Source organism: Eucalyptus grandis, chromosome 7, assembly GCF_016545825.1.
Source record: "Eucalyptus grandis isolate ANBG69807.140 chromosome 7, ASM1654582v1, whole genome shotgun sequence".
Taxonomy (NCBI): domain Eukaryota; kingdom Viridiplantae; phylum Streptophyta; class Magnoliopsida; order Myrtales; family Myrtaceae; genus Eucalyptus; species Eucalyptus grandis.
Genome location: NC_052618.1, coordinates 1,305,876 through 1,320,336, shown reverse-complemented (window position 1 = coordinate 1,320,336; position 14,461 = coordinate 1,305,876). Strand labels below are relative to the sequence as shown.

At 40.2% G+C, this 14,461-nt stretch overlaps 1 protein-coding gene and 1 non-coding gene across 3 annotated transcripts; one reads left to right on the top strand and one right to left on the bottom strand.

The window, feature by feature from the left end:
- Window positions 1-391: 391 nt before the first annotated feature.
- Window positions 392-5,457, bottom strand: LOC120296404 (disease resistance protein At4g27190-like). 2 transcript variants are annotated; one of them, XM_039318336.1, is made up of 5 exons: window positions 5,271-5,457; window positions 5,026-5,124; window positions 3,282-4,862; window positions 1,001-1,464; window positions 392-908 (listed from the first exon to the last, which is right to left on the bottom strand). In XM_039318336.1, exons 1-5 carry the CDS (start codon window positions 5,320-5,322, stop codon window positions 732-734), a joined length of 2,373 nt encoding a protein of 790 aa, XP_039174270.1. In that variant the 5' UTR covers window positions 5,323-5,457; the 3' UTR covers window positions 392-731. The 2 variants fall into 2 exon arrangements, with proteins under 2 accessions (XP_039174270.1, XP_039174271.1); XM_039318337.1 differs by lacking the exon at window positions 5,026-5,124.
- Window positions 5,458-8,731: 3,274 nt separating this feature from the next.
- LOC104430052 lies at window positions 8,732-14,158 on the top strand. Its single transcript, XR_005552682.1, has 4 exons — window positions 8,732-9,308; window positions 9,420-9,480; window positions 9,659-10,114; window positions 10,976-14,158. It is a non-coding gene; the product is annotated as a probable disease resistance protein At5g43730 (transcript).
- Window positions 14,159-14,461: the final 303 nt, after the last annotated feature.

The window sequence follows — 14,461 nt, the reverse complement described above, 5'->3', positions numbered from 1 at the left end:
GCAAAGGATATGCCCTGCTATTAAAAAAATTTACTGTCTTTCGAGAGTTGTTCAATCGGCAAGCATGTCCCTTCCATTAAATATCATTACTAGCATACTTGCGAGCTTTGTACTGAGTTTCATCCTCAATACGGTGCATCGCTGGTGTTCTTGCGCCTAAATGACCAAGTTAGAGAGAATTAAGTCTCAGGACTCCCTGAGATGTACTACTGAGAGACAAAGATGATAAAACGATACTAAAATCACTCACGGATGAAGCTGCTAGAAAGTGACATTTCATGACCATATCACATGATCTTCCGCTATTTCTTTCCTATTTTGTTTTTTGTTTTTTGATTTTTACTGGCATCGAAAAAAAAAAAAAAAACTATAATGTCCTCTGAGTATATGATAAACATTGAAAGTCTCTGGTATTGCATCCCTTTGGTCGGTGGCACCAACGTTAAAAAAGCAATTTACATAAAAACATTTCAGGCAGAAGAACATTCAACAGAGTATGAGCATTGAAGAATTATCTAGGAAATTACGGTTCCGAACCCTACAATCTTCTGGAAAGACGTCCACAATAAGGAGAAGTAACATTTTTTTCTCCTTAAAATTATTATCCAGATTCTAGCAGCCATCAAATAGTTTTCTTGGGAGACATGACTTCCGTATCCAGCTATGGGTGGATTGTTTCACGTGAGTACTTATATACTATGAACATAATGTAGGACATGTAGGACAAGCCATTAAGGGCACCAAGCACATATTAAAGGACAAGTGCGCATACTTTCAAAGAGGTGATTGTCCAAGCTCCCTCGTTGCATATACTCATATATAAGCAGCCCTTGGTTGCCTTCCACGCAATATCCAATTAACTTTACCAAATTCGGATGCACTAGACGACCAAGAATACTCAATTCAGCCTGGCACGTGGAAAGTGCAACAGTTCAAAAGTCATACTAACTGTCAAGCATGCATTAATCCAGAAAGAAAAGATCATCACATGAAATATTACCAGCCATCGTCCGTGAGCCAGTGGCCCACTTAGCTCGAAAATCTTAACAGCAACAGTCAGCCCAGTGCCAGGGCTCGCAGGAGCAGTCCCATTTTCTTCAATCCAACCCTTAAAGACTCGGCCAAAACCGCCTTGACCGAGCAGACCCTCGGGACTAAAGTTTCTTGTAGCTAACTTAAGATCCTCTAATGAAAAATTCCGCAGCTGAAGAGTGACTTTAACTACCTCATTCGTCAATCCACGTACAGAGCCAGAACCACCTTTACCAAGAGGACTTGCAGCACTAAATTTTCCAGCAGCTAACTTAAGATCATTAAATTTAAATTTCCGCAGCCAAGAAGCAACTTTAGGTTTTCTTTTGAGTTTAGAAGTTGAACTGTCTGCATTAACAGTGGTTGTAATTGTATACGAAACCACAGTAGGAGCAGGCTGCTCTCTGCTTGCATCATTTGGAATGCTTTGTGCTGCTCAAATACAAAATTAGCATATCAGACGAAAAAAATGACCATCGATTTGGGTCACATTGGGGAACAACAAACACCAAGCCACTTCATCTAAACAGGAATTAAAAGATGAATCAACTAATCTGCCAGTCGGCCTAGCGACTGTTTCTTTTCCAATTGAAGAAAGTATCCGGTCCGAATAGAGGAGGGTATGTTGCCACCTAAGTGGATAGTTGTGGTTTATAAGAGAAAACTATGACAACGTCTTCAACTTGCAATCAAAGCGATGGAAAAAGTTAAGCAGCAATAACTCTACCTGATCTCTTGATATAGACTAAAATAATTCTATGCAATCAATCTCTGACGTACTTTGCTCACTTCCTGTGATATCACACCCTCAACCTACTCTAGATCTGTCACAAACTTATGTCTTCCTATGAGATACATCGCTATCATCATCCATTACTAGATGACCTACAACACACCATAATTGTTGGTCACTTCCCAAACCAACTCTGCCAATAAAAAATCTCCGGGAACAGAGAGCACTCCTAAGGACACTTCAAAAATCTCTGGGAACAGAGAGCACTCCTAAGGACACTGGCAATTAACTCCAACTTGACAGGCTTTACTGGGGCACATGCATAACCCATCAAAACGCAAAATCAGAATTAGACTATAAATCCACAATAACAGCTACATATGATAGTAAAATATCCCACTTTGCTTCTTTTGGGGTTTATAATGGTCCTATGGTCTGCATCCAATTAATGCTTAAACTTTCAGATTTTGAACTTTTAATTTGGTACTAGAGCCAACTCTCAATTTTCCATGCCACTTTCATTTCAAGTGAGTTATTTTCTCTATCTTACTCGTTAAATGCATTTATCATATAATTTTTATCCGGGGTTGCATATGAGAGTGAGTATTAAAATGTTGAACATCACTTGTTTAGAGAGCTTATGATAACCTTCGTTTTAAGTAGCGGCAAATAGCAGTCAGCAAGAACGAAATTCATATCAATATCGGGCGCTGTTGGCCCTATTGTGGTGATGACACCTCCAGTGAGGTTGATATGCCACATCCATGATTATTGCAAGGCAAACGGTAACACAATTAGAAAATTTTATATATATGTAATCTCTCTTGCCTTATAGCTTAAGCCTTTTGGTTGGACTTTGTAACATAAACCAAACATTAATTTCAAGTTCATTCTTACACCAGACCAATAATAAACACAAAAGTATGTTCCTTTCCTTTTTCCCTGATAGCACCTCCAACAAACACAAGCAGAATATCATGATAAAAAGTACGGTATTTCCACAGATTGTAAAACAGGAATTTCGATCAGCTATTCACAATTGACATTGATAATAACTCCCTCGGTACTGTAATGAAGAACTCTCCTACCAAAAAATAATAACTAAGTTAGCTAGTGTTACCTCAATCTACAACCTTGAAGCACGTTTACAGCGGCAAAAATAGACTAGCAATCCAAATCACTGCACACTAATGCTGTGCCGATATTTGGTTTTGTACACTGAAAATATATGCATCAGAAGCGGTCCTAGATCTGAAGCTAACATCAGAACGACGAGAATTTTGTATAGTTAGCTGCCGCTGCCTCATTCATAAACATGTGAAGGATGATACCAGATATACGATTTGAAAGAAGATCAGATTTCATTCAGATATGTGTTAAATTTCCAATTTTCTCTTCATTAAGGCTGGGCCCTGCAGCTTTTAACTTGTTCAACCAAATATATAAAATGGAAGGGAAACAAAACGACAGGCACCATCTCAACAGGACAATGCTCTCCGCTGATAATTACTCTTACCTTTAGTCCCTGTCAGATGATTGCAACAGATTTCATCAGGTGATGGACTCTTGAGATTTGGACAATCGATAATGCTCATTCGTTCCAAGTTTGGTGCAATGCGTAAGCCACTGGAAATGCTAATGAGCTCTGGCAATGAGGATAGGGATATCCTTTTCATGTTGGCGAGAAAGTAAGTACTGTCGTCAATAGGAGTATCTTCACGCGTCACTAAACTTGAGACATGTGGGCAGTCTTCGACTGTGAGCTCTTCTAAGCTATCAAGGTTTTTCAGTAGGTCAGGTGTAAATATGGTAGTCAACTGAGGGCATGTGACTAAGGCCAAGCATTTAAGATGAGACAAGGATCCTCGACGCGGCAGCCCCTCATAGATGCACCTCAAACTCTTCATATGATATACATAGAGATATTCAAGTGACTTGAGAAACCCCGTGTCATCCTCCCATGTTTCTGATACAATTTCACTTCTATCAGCTTCATCGTACATGTCAGTTCCATCAATAATAACCCGAATCTCGTTACACTCCCCAATTATGCAGCATTTCAGTTGCTCCATGTTCGCAATCCCAAAATCAGATAGCTTAGTGACATCCGTATGGCGGTCTAAGAAAAATGCAGTAGCATGCCGAAGCATCTTCTGGATATCTATAGGCACCCCGACACCATTTACATATTTCAGGGATCTATCCCAGCGTTCCATTTCAAACTCAAGATCCACCGGGAGACAAGACATGATGCGTTCATCGTGACTGCCAACAATGAATTTGAAATGTGACAACAATCTACACACCATGGACGTACCAAACCATTTGAATTTCCTCAGATGTTCCACTCGTGGAAGGTACAGTTTAAGTGTATCCAGACTTATCAAGCCACAAACGTCGTCGATAATAGCTTCCACAACACTCTCCCACCTCTCATCCTCTGGATTTACATCAATACTTAATTCTTCTAGTTGAGATAGCGCGGAAAGAGTGCCTTGAGGAATCAATGCATTCGCTTTCGCAGATTTTGTGCCCCGATTTACGCGTGGGCAAAAGGATAATTCTAGGCAAGTGAGCTTTGTTAGCTTGGCAACCTCCTGGGGCAGATCCATGATCTCAGTCCCTTCCAGATCAAGCACCTCAAGCTGCTGAAGTTCTCCAATTTTCGGAGGTAACACGCTCAGCATCTCACAGTGAGTCAAGAATAGTCTTTTTAGGCGGCTTAACCTGAACAGAGACTCTGGCAAGGACTTGATTCGCGTTCTGGATAAATTCAGGATTTCAAGAGCAGGCATGTAATCGAAGAAAGACGGACTAAATGTTCTGAGCTTGTAATTTCTATTCAGAAACAAGACCAAGAGTACAGGACACCGAGGATCCTGGGGCAACTCAGTTAACCGGTTTTCCATCAAGTAGATCTCCGTGTAAGTCTGCCATTGTGTGACCTCCGGAGGCTCCATCAATCCTAGACTCCCAAGCATAAGCACCTTGCTGCTGCCATGTTCAGGTGGAGCGCCTTCGATGTAGTCAGAACATATCTCAAGTTCCTCCACCGATTGCGGTGTACGTGATGATGAGAAAAATTGATGAACAATCCCTGTTCAACAAAAAAGAAAAAAGAAAAAAGAAAGATGATGAACAATCCCACTAGAAAATAATATATTCAAACACGCGAGTCAAACAACACATGAAGATTCCAGCCGAAAACCAAACACGTATTAAAAAATCTCTGTCGGAATCCGATGCTTGAACAGACGAACCTGAAACCGAAGCAGGAGCTGAATGGAAGATCTGCGATGGAGGACTGGAGTCAATGTCCTCGGACCGTATCTCAATTTCCTCTGACGATTGCGGGCTACCTGATGATGAGTAAAGATGATGAACAATCCTACTGGAAAAATAATCTATTCAAACACGCGAGTAAAACAACAGATGAAGATTCCAGCCGAAAACCAAACACGTATTAAAAAATCTCTGTCGGAATCCGATGCTTGAACAGACGAACCTGAAACCGAAGCAGGACCTATCGACTCTGGCTTGCTTCTGCTGTTCCCCATGATCGCACCCCAAAGAAGAAAGTGGCAAACGAAGCACCGCACCGTCTCTATTTATTTTGGCGTTCCCAACCCTAACGCGATTCAAAAGAGGAGAGGAGAAGGGGGGGGGGAGCTAGAACCGGCCTCAAGGTTGTTTCCCGAGATAAACCGATCGCTTTTTAAATGTAGAACGCGAACAACAAACCGGTCAAGTGCGTTCGGCCGAGTTGAACTTCTTCTTGTTGGTGGAGCTAGGAGTGAATCGGTCCACCTTCCATTGGAACCTATCTACCCATCAAAATCAATTCCCAATTTTTTTAAATTTGATATATACCCAACTATCAATTCCCCAATTTTTGAAATATGATATATATCCCGCATACTCCTAGTTCCTAAAAGTGGAACTAATGTCCAAGCAATTCTCAATTCTAAAGGGGAACTATATTAGACTGACTATAAATATTTTTTTAAAAATTTCTTCAAAAATATCCAAGTGACCGACATTTTCTTTTTCTTTTTTAATTTCTTCATAACATAAGGCATCGAGTGGAAGGAAAAAAGTCTAGTTCCCAGTTCTAGGACAAACTAGTCCAGTTTCCAATTCCTAATTTTGGGAACCGATCACCCCTAGAAGCCAAAATATACAATAAGTTGTTTTTCGTAAAGGCAAAGCCTCAATGTAGAGAAAGATAAGGACGGGTTGGACTGATAAAGGTGACATGCATGTACTCTATCAAACTATATGAATTTTAATTACTACATCCATAAAAACAATAGACATATTAAACATAACCCCTTATCTTATATCACTGTATGTTGTTATTTGATATAAGGAAAAAGATAAAAATAATTTAAAAAAAAAAAATTCTTGCGTGCTCTTACATATTGAAATCGAATGAAAATAATATAGTACTATTGTGCACTTCCTAAATAAAGATTACTTAGCAAATATTAGGAATCGCAATGGATTTGCTCGTAGTCTCTCTCTACAGAAGCATTATATTGCTCTAGTCGCAACCTCCCCGAATTACTAATATAAACAAGAAACCATGTTAAAATTGAAATCATCTTTGTATTTACTTGATTAATAGAATTGTAAATGGATTGCTAAGCCTAGACTTAGCTCGAGTTCTCCCAAGCCCTTACCTATTCGCAACTTAGGGTTTGAGTTTTTAATATGCAGATGATTTTTATCCTAGAGTCGCTACTAATTTATTTTTGGTGGGTCGATTAGAAACCTAGGTAAAGTAACTCCTACGAACCAGAGATTAAATGAGTTCGGGGATTTGATTACGCTAGATTTCTCTAACAATCTTCCAGTACATTTTCTTTTTTATTTCAAATTTTTTTTGCAGGCAGCTTGAATTGATTTTAATTTATCTTCCGAACATGTGAGGTGATCATGCAGATGCGCAAACCACCAATTTAACACCCAAAGAAGCGATGAATAAATTGCAGGACTTACCTCATAGCAACGAAAGCATCTGCATTGTTACATCATAATTCACATCAATAGTCTAAATATGATTTCTAATTAACACGCACTTTTTTTTTTCCACTTAATTAATGAAAATCATGCAATATGCAATGCATGCTACTAATTTAACGTGATATGACATGGTAGTATAGCCTAAACTATATAACATGAGCAAAATAGTAATTTTTTTTTTAGAAATGCAATAATTAAATGTGCAACCTAAATTAACCTAATGACTTAATTCTAATGACGAGCAATTTCTAATTAAATTAACCTAATAACAATCACTAAATGACATGCACATGACATTTTTTTTATTTTTTTCTTAAAAAATGCAATTTATCCTAGAAAATAAAGCTAATTTATCCTAAGACATTTTCTTTTGTTGTATTTTTCATGAAATTCGGAATTAAAAAATGTGAAAATTATCTATCTAAATTAAAATACCATCTAATTTGTATTAGGAATGAGGTTAAGCCAAATCCTAATTTAAACTAGAATGTTATCCTAACTTAGAAATCCCTAACTAAAATGCAATCTATCTAAAAAATTTATCTAAACTTATAATAAATTAGAAAACTATTATCTAGAATTAAACTATATGAAATTTTACCCTAAAATGTAGTGACGTGCAAAGAATGCCATAATTCTAATTTTTTTTTATATTTTCGTATTAATTTCGAAATTAAAAATTGTCAAGTAATTAAACATGAAACCTAGGTTAAAAAACTAGCAACCTAAATTGATTGATTTGATTTTTGATTTTTGATTTTTTTTTTAAATTCGAAAAGAAATTCCTATTCTAAATATGCAGACCTTAAAACAAGAAATAAACCTAATTCTAGCCTACATTTTTTTGGAATATTTTTTTTTTATGAAAGCGAAATTAACTTAAACGACACGACAGCAGATCAGAGCAAGATTGACATCAAAATTGACGAACCATATCTTGCGCATGAGATCGGGTGGGCCAATTTTAAATAAATCGCAAATCGAATCTCGAACGTGAGATCGGATTGGCGATTTTTCAAATAATTGCGAATCGGATTTCGGGCGCGAAAATCGGACTGTCAATCACAAATTTCACAGGCTATTTCATGTCCAACATTCTCGATCTTATATTAAGGAATGATTCTACTAAAAAAGTAAAGTAAAATAAGAAACAAAATAAAATAAATAAAAAACTACCTAATTTGCTTTTCCCTTTTTTTCTTTTTGTTTTGCTCCCACGCACGGCTTGGCAGCTCAATCAATTGAGAGGGGTGACACTGGTCGGAGCTCTGGCAGGGGGAAAACGCCGGCGAGGAGCTCCGGCAAGACCACAGCAGGAGTCGCGTGCGGTTTGCTGGTGCAAGACCGATTCAGGCGAGCAGGGGACACCGGGCAGCAAGGACCGGTGGAGCAGGATCGCTCGGGCGGAGGACTCGGGGCCGGCAGTCGCAGCAGATCGGCGACGGCAGAGGCGGAACAGGGCGTCGGGGCTTCTGGCGCTGCAGGTCGGGGTCGTGTGCAGGGAAAGATTATAGCTGGTGGTGCTTCGCACGGCTAGTCGTCTAGTCGTCGCTGGTGCACCTGCAGGGAAGAAACAGCAGCGCGCAGCTCGGGCCAGGCGAAGACGGAGGAGACGCGGCGACGGGCGAGCGGAGGTGCGGCGACGGGTAGGGCGCAGCGACGGGTGCTGCAGCTTGCAGGCGTCTGGGCGGAGATGCGCTGCGACCGGCGGGCGAAGGTGATGCGGGTTGCTGACGTCGGGCGCGGGTTGCTGCAGGAGACGGAATGAAGGTGCTGCGGTGGTGCGGCGGAGCTCCGGCGACCGTGAGACAGCAGCTGCGGTGGGGGAGTTGCAGGCGTCGCTCGAAGCTTCGAGCTGCAGGAGGTGGGCGAGCGGAGGCACGGGACTACAGCAGCAGCGGCGTTCGAAACTCGCCGGGAGCAGGAAGGCAGCAGAGGTTTGCTGCAGCGTCTACGTCCTCAGATCGCCGGAAGGATGGAGTCGGCTGCGGGTTGCTACGTACGAGAACGGACGCTCGAAGCCCCTTAGGACACCATGGGAAGAACACAACCCATCTTTTTTATTTTTTCTCACGTTCTTTCTCTCTCTGTTGCCCTCTCTGACTTCACCTTATTTTTGGTTTTTCTCTGACAGACTCTCTATTCATCTCTTTTTTAATCTCCTCCCCCTGACTTCATTTTTTCTTGTTTCTCTCTGACGAGCGTCTCTCCCTTTTTTAATCTCTTCCTTTCTCTCCAGTCGTGTGTCTCTCTACGAACTCTCTTTTTTTAATAGTTCTCACAAACCTCTCCAGGGAATTTTTTCTCTCGAGCTCTCTCTTTTTAAGCCGAGGATCCTTGCTTATTTATAGGCAACAACCGACTTTGGTTGATTTTATCCAGAGAAAAAGTGAAGAGCTTGGCTGTGCATCTTTGGAGCAAGGTGAGGTTGTTGGCAATGTCGGCAACAAAGTCGTTTTAGGTCCTAAGGGAAGTTGGAAGGCCAGTGCTCTCAGCAGCTTCTCTTAGCTGATTCCTGGTGAAGAGCAAACCTCAATATGGAATAGCTCCAGCTTATAAGTGCAGTCTTTTAAGTATGAGAGAAAAATTCACTTGCTTACATTTCTTGTTCATTTTTGCTCTTTCGCAGAAGAGTCCTCGTGTGCCTTACTATAATAGCAAGCTCACTCGAGTGCTACAGAGTTCTTTGGGTAATCCTCTTTATAATGCCTTGAATTTGCTTATCTTGTCTCTATAATTGGTTTTTTCATCAGCACAGTAGTAGCGCAGTGACATACTCAGCTTCATGTTTCCTTGCAAACTTCTAGTCGACTTTTTGGCAATGATTTGAGTGTCATACCTTTTTTTTTTTTGTTCATATTCTTGTAGGTATATATCTATTATCAAGACTGAAGGGCTTGAGATATCACAACCAGCCCTTGATCCAATGAAATCAGAGGTGCATCACCAAATCACTGCACGTGGGAGGAGAACAGTTATTCCCAGGTGATCTTATGTCCTACTATCTTTTGCCAAAGTTTGACTCCAAGACCTGTTTGATCTCACAAGTGCCTCTTGCTATACATATTATTCTTCCAAGTCATTTTGCTTATTGTTGGATTGTGCTAACCTCTGTCTAGTGATGGATGGTCTCAAATGCAAATATGGAACCAGCAAGCTCACTCAATTTGTTTATTATTGCTTCTAAAATGCTGTTTGTATTATATTCTCTTCGATGAATGACAAGTTTGTTTATTATTGCTGCTCAAATACGAAATTAGCACTGGGGACGACTTTTCTAAAATGTGATTCCCATCTTGCCAATCTCAATCTCTGCAGAATCAGGTACGCGAGATGCTTCGTCACTCTCTCTGAATCTAACATATGTTGCTTCTGCGACTGTATTTTTATCTTTTCTTCTTCACGTTCTTTCTTTCCTTTCCGTTGCCTAAGACTCTCCTTGAAAAAATCCAGTCTGCGTTGCAAGATTGATCCTCTGCTCTGTGATGAAACGATGGTGCGATCACAAAAAATGCAACTTTTGCAGCTTGCACTGTTGCTATCTTTTGCCATCTCCTAATTCCTAATGGTCTAAAATTGTCTTCTTCTGAATCAGTGGATCTTTCGAATTGAACTCAGTGGATGTCCATGTAAAACTTGACATTTTTGCTCTGTGTGGCTGAGACAGCAACTTCCTTTAAGCATCCGGTTATAAGATAAAGCTCTCTTTGCATTTGGTCTACCTTTTTAAGTGCCCATTTTTGTGGAATGTATTTGAGCTGAACCAAGAATGCAGGGTTGTGGCTGCTGAGACTTCTTTTATTTTTCTGACTTGGCTTATTCTTTTATTACAGTAGCATATGAGCATGTTCTAGTTTAGGTGCCGATCTTTACCAAAAACATAGGTTTGGACATATGGGGTCATATTCACTAAGACTGTAATTGAGCCAAATGCAGAAGTTCTACGTTATTTGTTGTTGAGACATCCCTGTTGAAATCTCTGAATCATTGCAAAAGTTAATCTCATTCCTCTTTATTCGAGGATGTTTCCCTGTACGTCCGCTTGACAAATGTAAAGTCATATTTCTGTTTTCCTCTTGTCTAAATATACATCTCATGACTAAACTGGATATTTTGCTCTTTTCTATTCAAGTAATCTGCATTTTCTTGTAGTGCTTTTTCAAATTGATTTTGTTCTTGTGATAGTCATGGTTGATGCAGCAGCTTCCGCAATAGCAGTCGAAGCGTACAAGGATGGACGTGGCATTTTTGGCTACCTCAGTAAAAAATTTGACTATGCTGACGATTTCAAGGTCAATTTTGAGAAGATGACCGACCAAGCAAAAATGCTATATGCAAGAAGGGATGATGTAGAGGCAGAAATAAACAGAAACAAGATGAAGAGGGTTACCAAGGAATGTGAAGCCTGGATTGACAGGGTCAAGGTGGCCGAACAAGAAGTACTCAATTTGGAAAGCAAGTACATGAAAGAGATCGTGCGTGCTTGGAGATACACTCGAATCTGGTCACGTGCTAATCTGAGCAAGCATATGGCCACAAAGCGTGAGGAATTGCGAGTCCTCTTAGAAGAAGGAAAGCTTGATAATGGGGTGGTAGCTGAAAGATCCCCGGAGCACGTGAGAGTCATTGATACTTGCGGGATTGAGGATAAGCCTTCACTAAACTGGGCTGTTGAAGAGATTTTGGGTAATTTGAAGGAGAGAAAAATCAACAGGATCGGACTCTGGGGAATGGTGGGAACTGGGAAAACTACGGTGATGCAGAATCTGAATAATAATAAAGAAGTTCAGAAAATGTTTGATATTGTCATTTGGGTATCAGTGTCGAAGGCCTAGAGCATTGAAAAGGTGCAAGATGCAATCACGCAGCGTCTGAAGCTGAGATTGGAGGGCGGAGCAAACGCAGTTGAGACAGCTCAACTTATATCAAATGAGTTGGGAGGTATGAGGTATTTACTTCTCCTTGATGAAGTTTGGGATCCTTTTGATCTCCATGAGATAGGTATTCCCAACAATGATAATGGCAGCAAGGTGGTATTTGCAAGTAGATTCCGTGCTGTGTGTCATGAAATGGATGCTGACGAGTTTGTCAATATGAAGCGTTTATCCGATGCCGATGCATATGAAATGTTCAAAGAAAAAGTAGGTCGAACTATGGAAGATCCAAGCATTGTAGCAGTAGCAAAACTTGTGGTTAGAGAGTGTGCTGGTTTGCCACTTGTAATTGATAGAGTGGCGAAAGTTTTTGGAAAGAAGGATGACGTTTCTCTCTGGAGAGATGAATTGAGACGTTTGCAGAGATGGCCGAGTATCAAAATCCAAGGCATGAATGAAATGCTCGAATTCCTCAAGTTCTGTTACGAGGATTTAGATGGGGAGGATCAAAAGGTTTGCTTTCTTTATGGAGCATTGTTTCCCGAAGACTCTGACATATTTGTGGACTATCTGGTGGAATGTTGGAAGGCGGAGGGATTTCTCCATAGCTTTGATGAGTTTCGAGATGCACGTGATAGAGGGCACAACATATTGGATAATCTGATTAAGGTATCTTTATTAGAAAAAAGTGTGATGAAGAGACATGTCCGAATGAACAAAGTACTTCATAATATGGCTCTTAAAATTTCACGAGGAGTCTCAGACCATAAGATCCTGGCAAGACCATGCGAGGGGCTAAAAAAGCCGCCAAAGGAAGAAGAATGGATATCTGCAAGTCGAATTTCTTTGATAGATAATGACTTGTGCAGTTTACCGGCAACTTCAAATTGCAAAAATCTTTCGACTTTACTCTTGCAAAGAAACAAGAATTTAATGAATATCCCAGAGAGCTTCTTCTTGTCTATGCAAAGACTCCGAGTATTGGACTTACATGCTACGGCAATAACATCCCTTCCACCTTCTTTGCCTTGCTTGACTCATCTCAGGGCACTCTACTTGAATTCATGCAAGGGCTTAATAGAAATACCTTCAAGCTTAGAGGCACTGGTGCATCTAGAGGTGCTTGACATTCGACGCACCGGAATCAGCGCTTTACCTATTCAAGTTGGAAGTTTAACGCAGATGAGATGTTTGCGCATGTCATTGTCAAATTTTGACGCCACAAACCCAATGTCCATGGTGATTTCGAGCATTTCATCATTAGAAGAACTCATGATTGATGTAGACCCGAACACTTCGTGGTCTGATCAGGTCATGAGGACTATCACGGAGGAGGTTTCTACCTTGACACGGTTGACTTCACTCACATTTTCCTTTCCTAAATAGAGTGCCTTGAAATCTTCGTCAGATCAAGCCCTTTATGGAAGGACCTGCGGTTCACATTTCAGTTTTCGGTTGGTATTTGCAATTCGGTCAAGCATCATATTCTTGATTATTTTGAATATCAATTGTGCAAGTGCTTGAAGTACGCAAACGATGAAGGCAAACATGATGTGATCTCAAAAGTACTTGCTAAGACCGAAGTGTTTGAACTGATTGATCACAAGAATATAGAGAGCTTATCAGATTTTGGGACTGAGAACTTGAGTGAACTCGGAGATTGTTCAGTGGAGGGCTGCAAGGACATTACATGCATCATCGATGGTAACGGAGCACCAGATTATGCATTCAAACTAGAGAGAATGGTCATAAACAATGCCTCAAAATTGGATTGTATTTGGGAGGGTTCCGTGACCGTGGGAAGCTTAGGCCGAATGACTAGTTTGACCTTTTTCAATTGCCCTGAGCTCAAGAACGTATTCTCAAATGGATTGATTGAGCAACTATCCATGCTAAAGCATTTGAGTGTCGAAAACTGCAGCAAAATTGAGGAGATCATCATTGAAACTGAGAATCCTTGCTTGGACCCTAGAACACTCCCGAGTCTTGAAACGCTAGTACTTCATGAGCTTCCGAATTTAAGAAGCATTGCTCCAGATGACTTATTGATTTGGCCTTCTCTAAAGAGACTAGATATAGCTTCATGTCCATCTTTGTTGAAACTTCCTTTTACCAGGATAAATGCTACCAATTAAGATCCATTGATGCCGAGCAATCATTGTGGTCTACATTGGTGTGGCAAGACGATGCTATCAAGGAAAGATTACGGTCCTTTTGTAGCTTCACTTAGCTTGTCTCTGTAGCTCTTTGCTTCTTATTCATCTTATTTGTCGTGATTGGAATTATGTATTAACATAGGCTTTCGTTTTGTTTCTCTGCATGCACGATCTATTAAATGACTATATTCACCGATGAGGTGATGCAAATGATAAAAAGAACAATTCCAAGTGTTTTTTCTAAGATCCCTTGTTGCAATATTCAGCTTCTTTAGCATTGCAAACTGTAGTTGCTTTTTGTAAGGAAATAGTGAAATAAATGTAGTCTCTTCTCAATATTATGCGAGTTATGTATTGCAAAGAAGAATTGTGTAGGGCGTGCATATTATGTGAATTGAGTTCATAGTAGTTTGCCCGGCATCTTATATCTTATGCTGTATCCTTTACATTAAACGAGGGTTTTGAGACGACATATGTCCTTCCCTCCCTTCTTTCGTCCCCTTCTATCTTTTCCTTTTATAATTTACTAAGGGTGCATTTGGTAACGTTTCTGTTTAAAAATTGTTCCAGGAAAAAGAAATAGAAAAAAGTGTTTCTGTTTCGAGGAACAATTTTTGAACAAAAAAAGGCGTTTGGTAAAC

Excerpts from the sequence above, each read along its gene's own strand:
- LOC120296404 (XM_039318336.1), bottom strand. The coding sequence starts at position 5,322 with ATGGGGAACAGCAGAAGCAAGCCAGAGTCGATAGGTCCTGCTTCGGTT. Across the intron at positions 4,863-5,025 it reads AGCTCCTGCTTCGGTTTCAG|GGATTGTTCATCAATTTTTC; the intron begins GTTCGTCTGTTC and ends TTTGTTGAACAG. Across the intron at positions 1,465-3,281 it reads TCATCTGACAGGGACTAAAG|CACAAAGCATTCCAAATGAT; the intron begins GTAAGAGTAATT and ends GTATTTGAGCAG.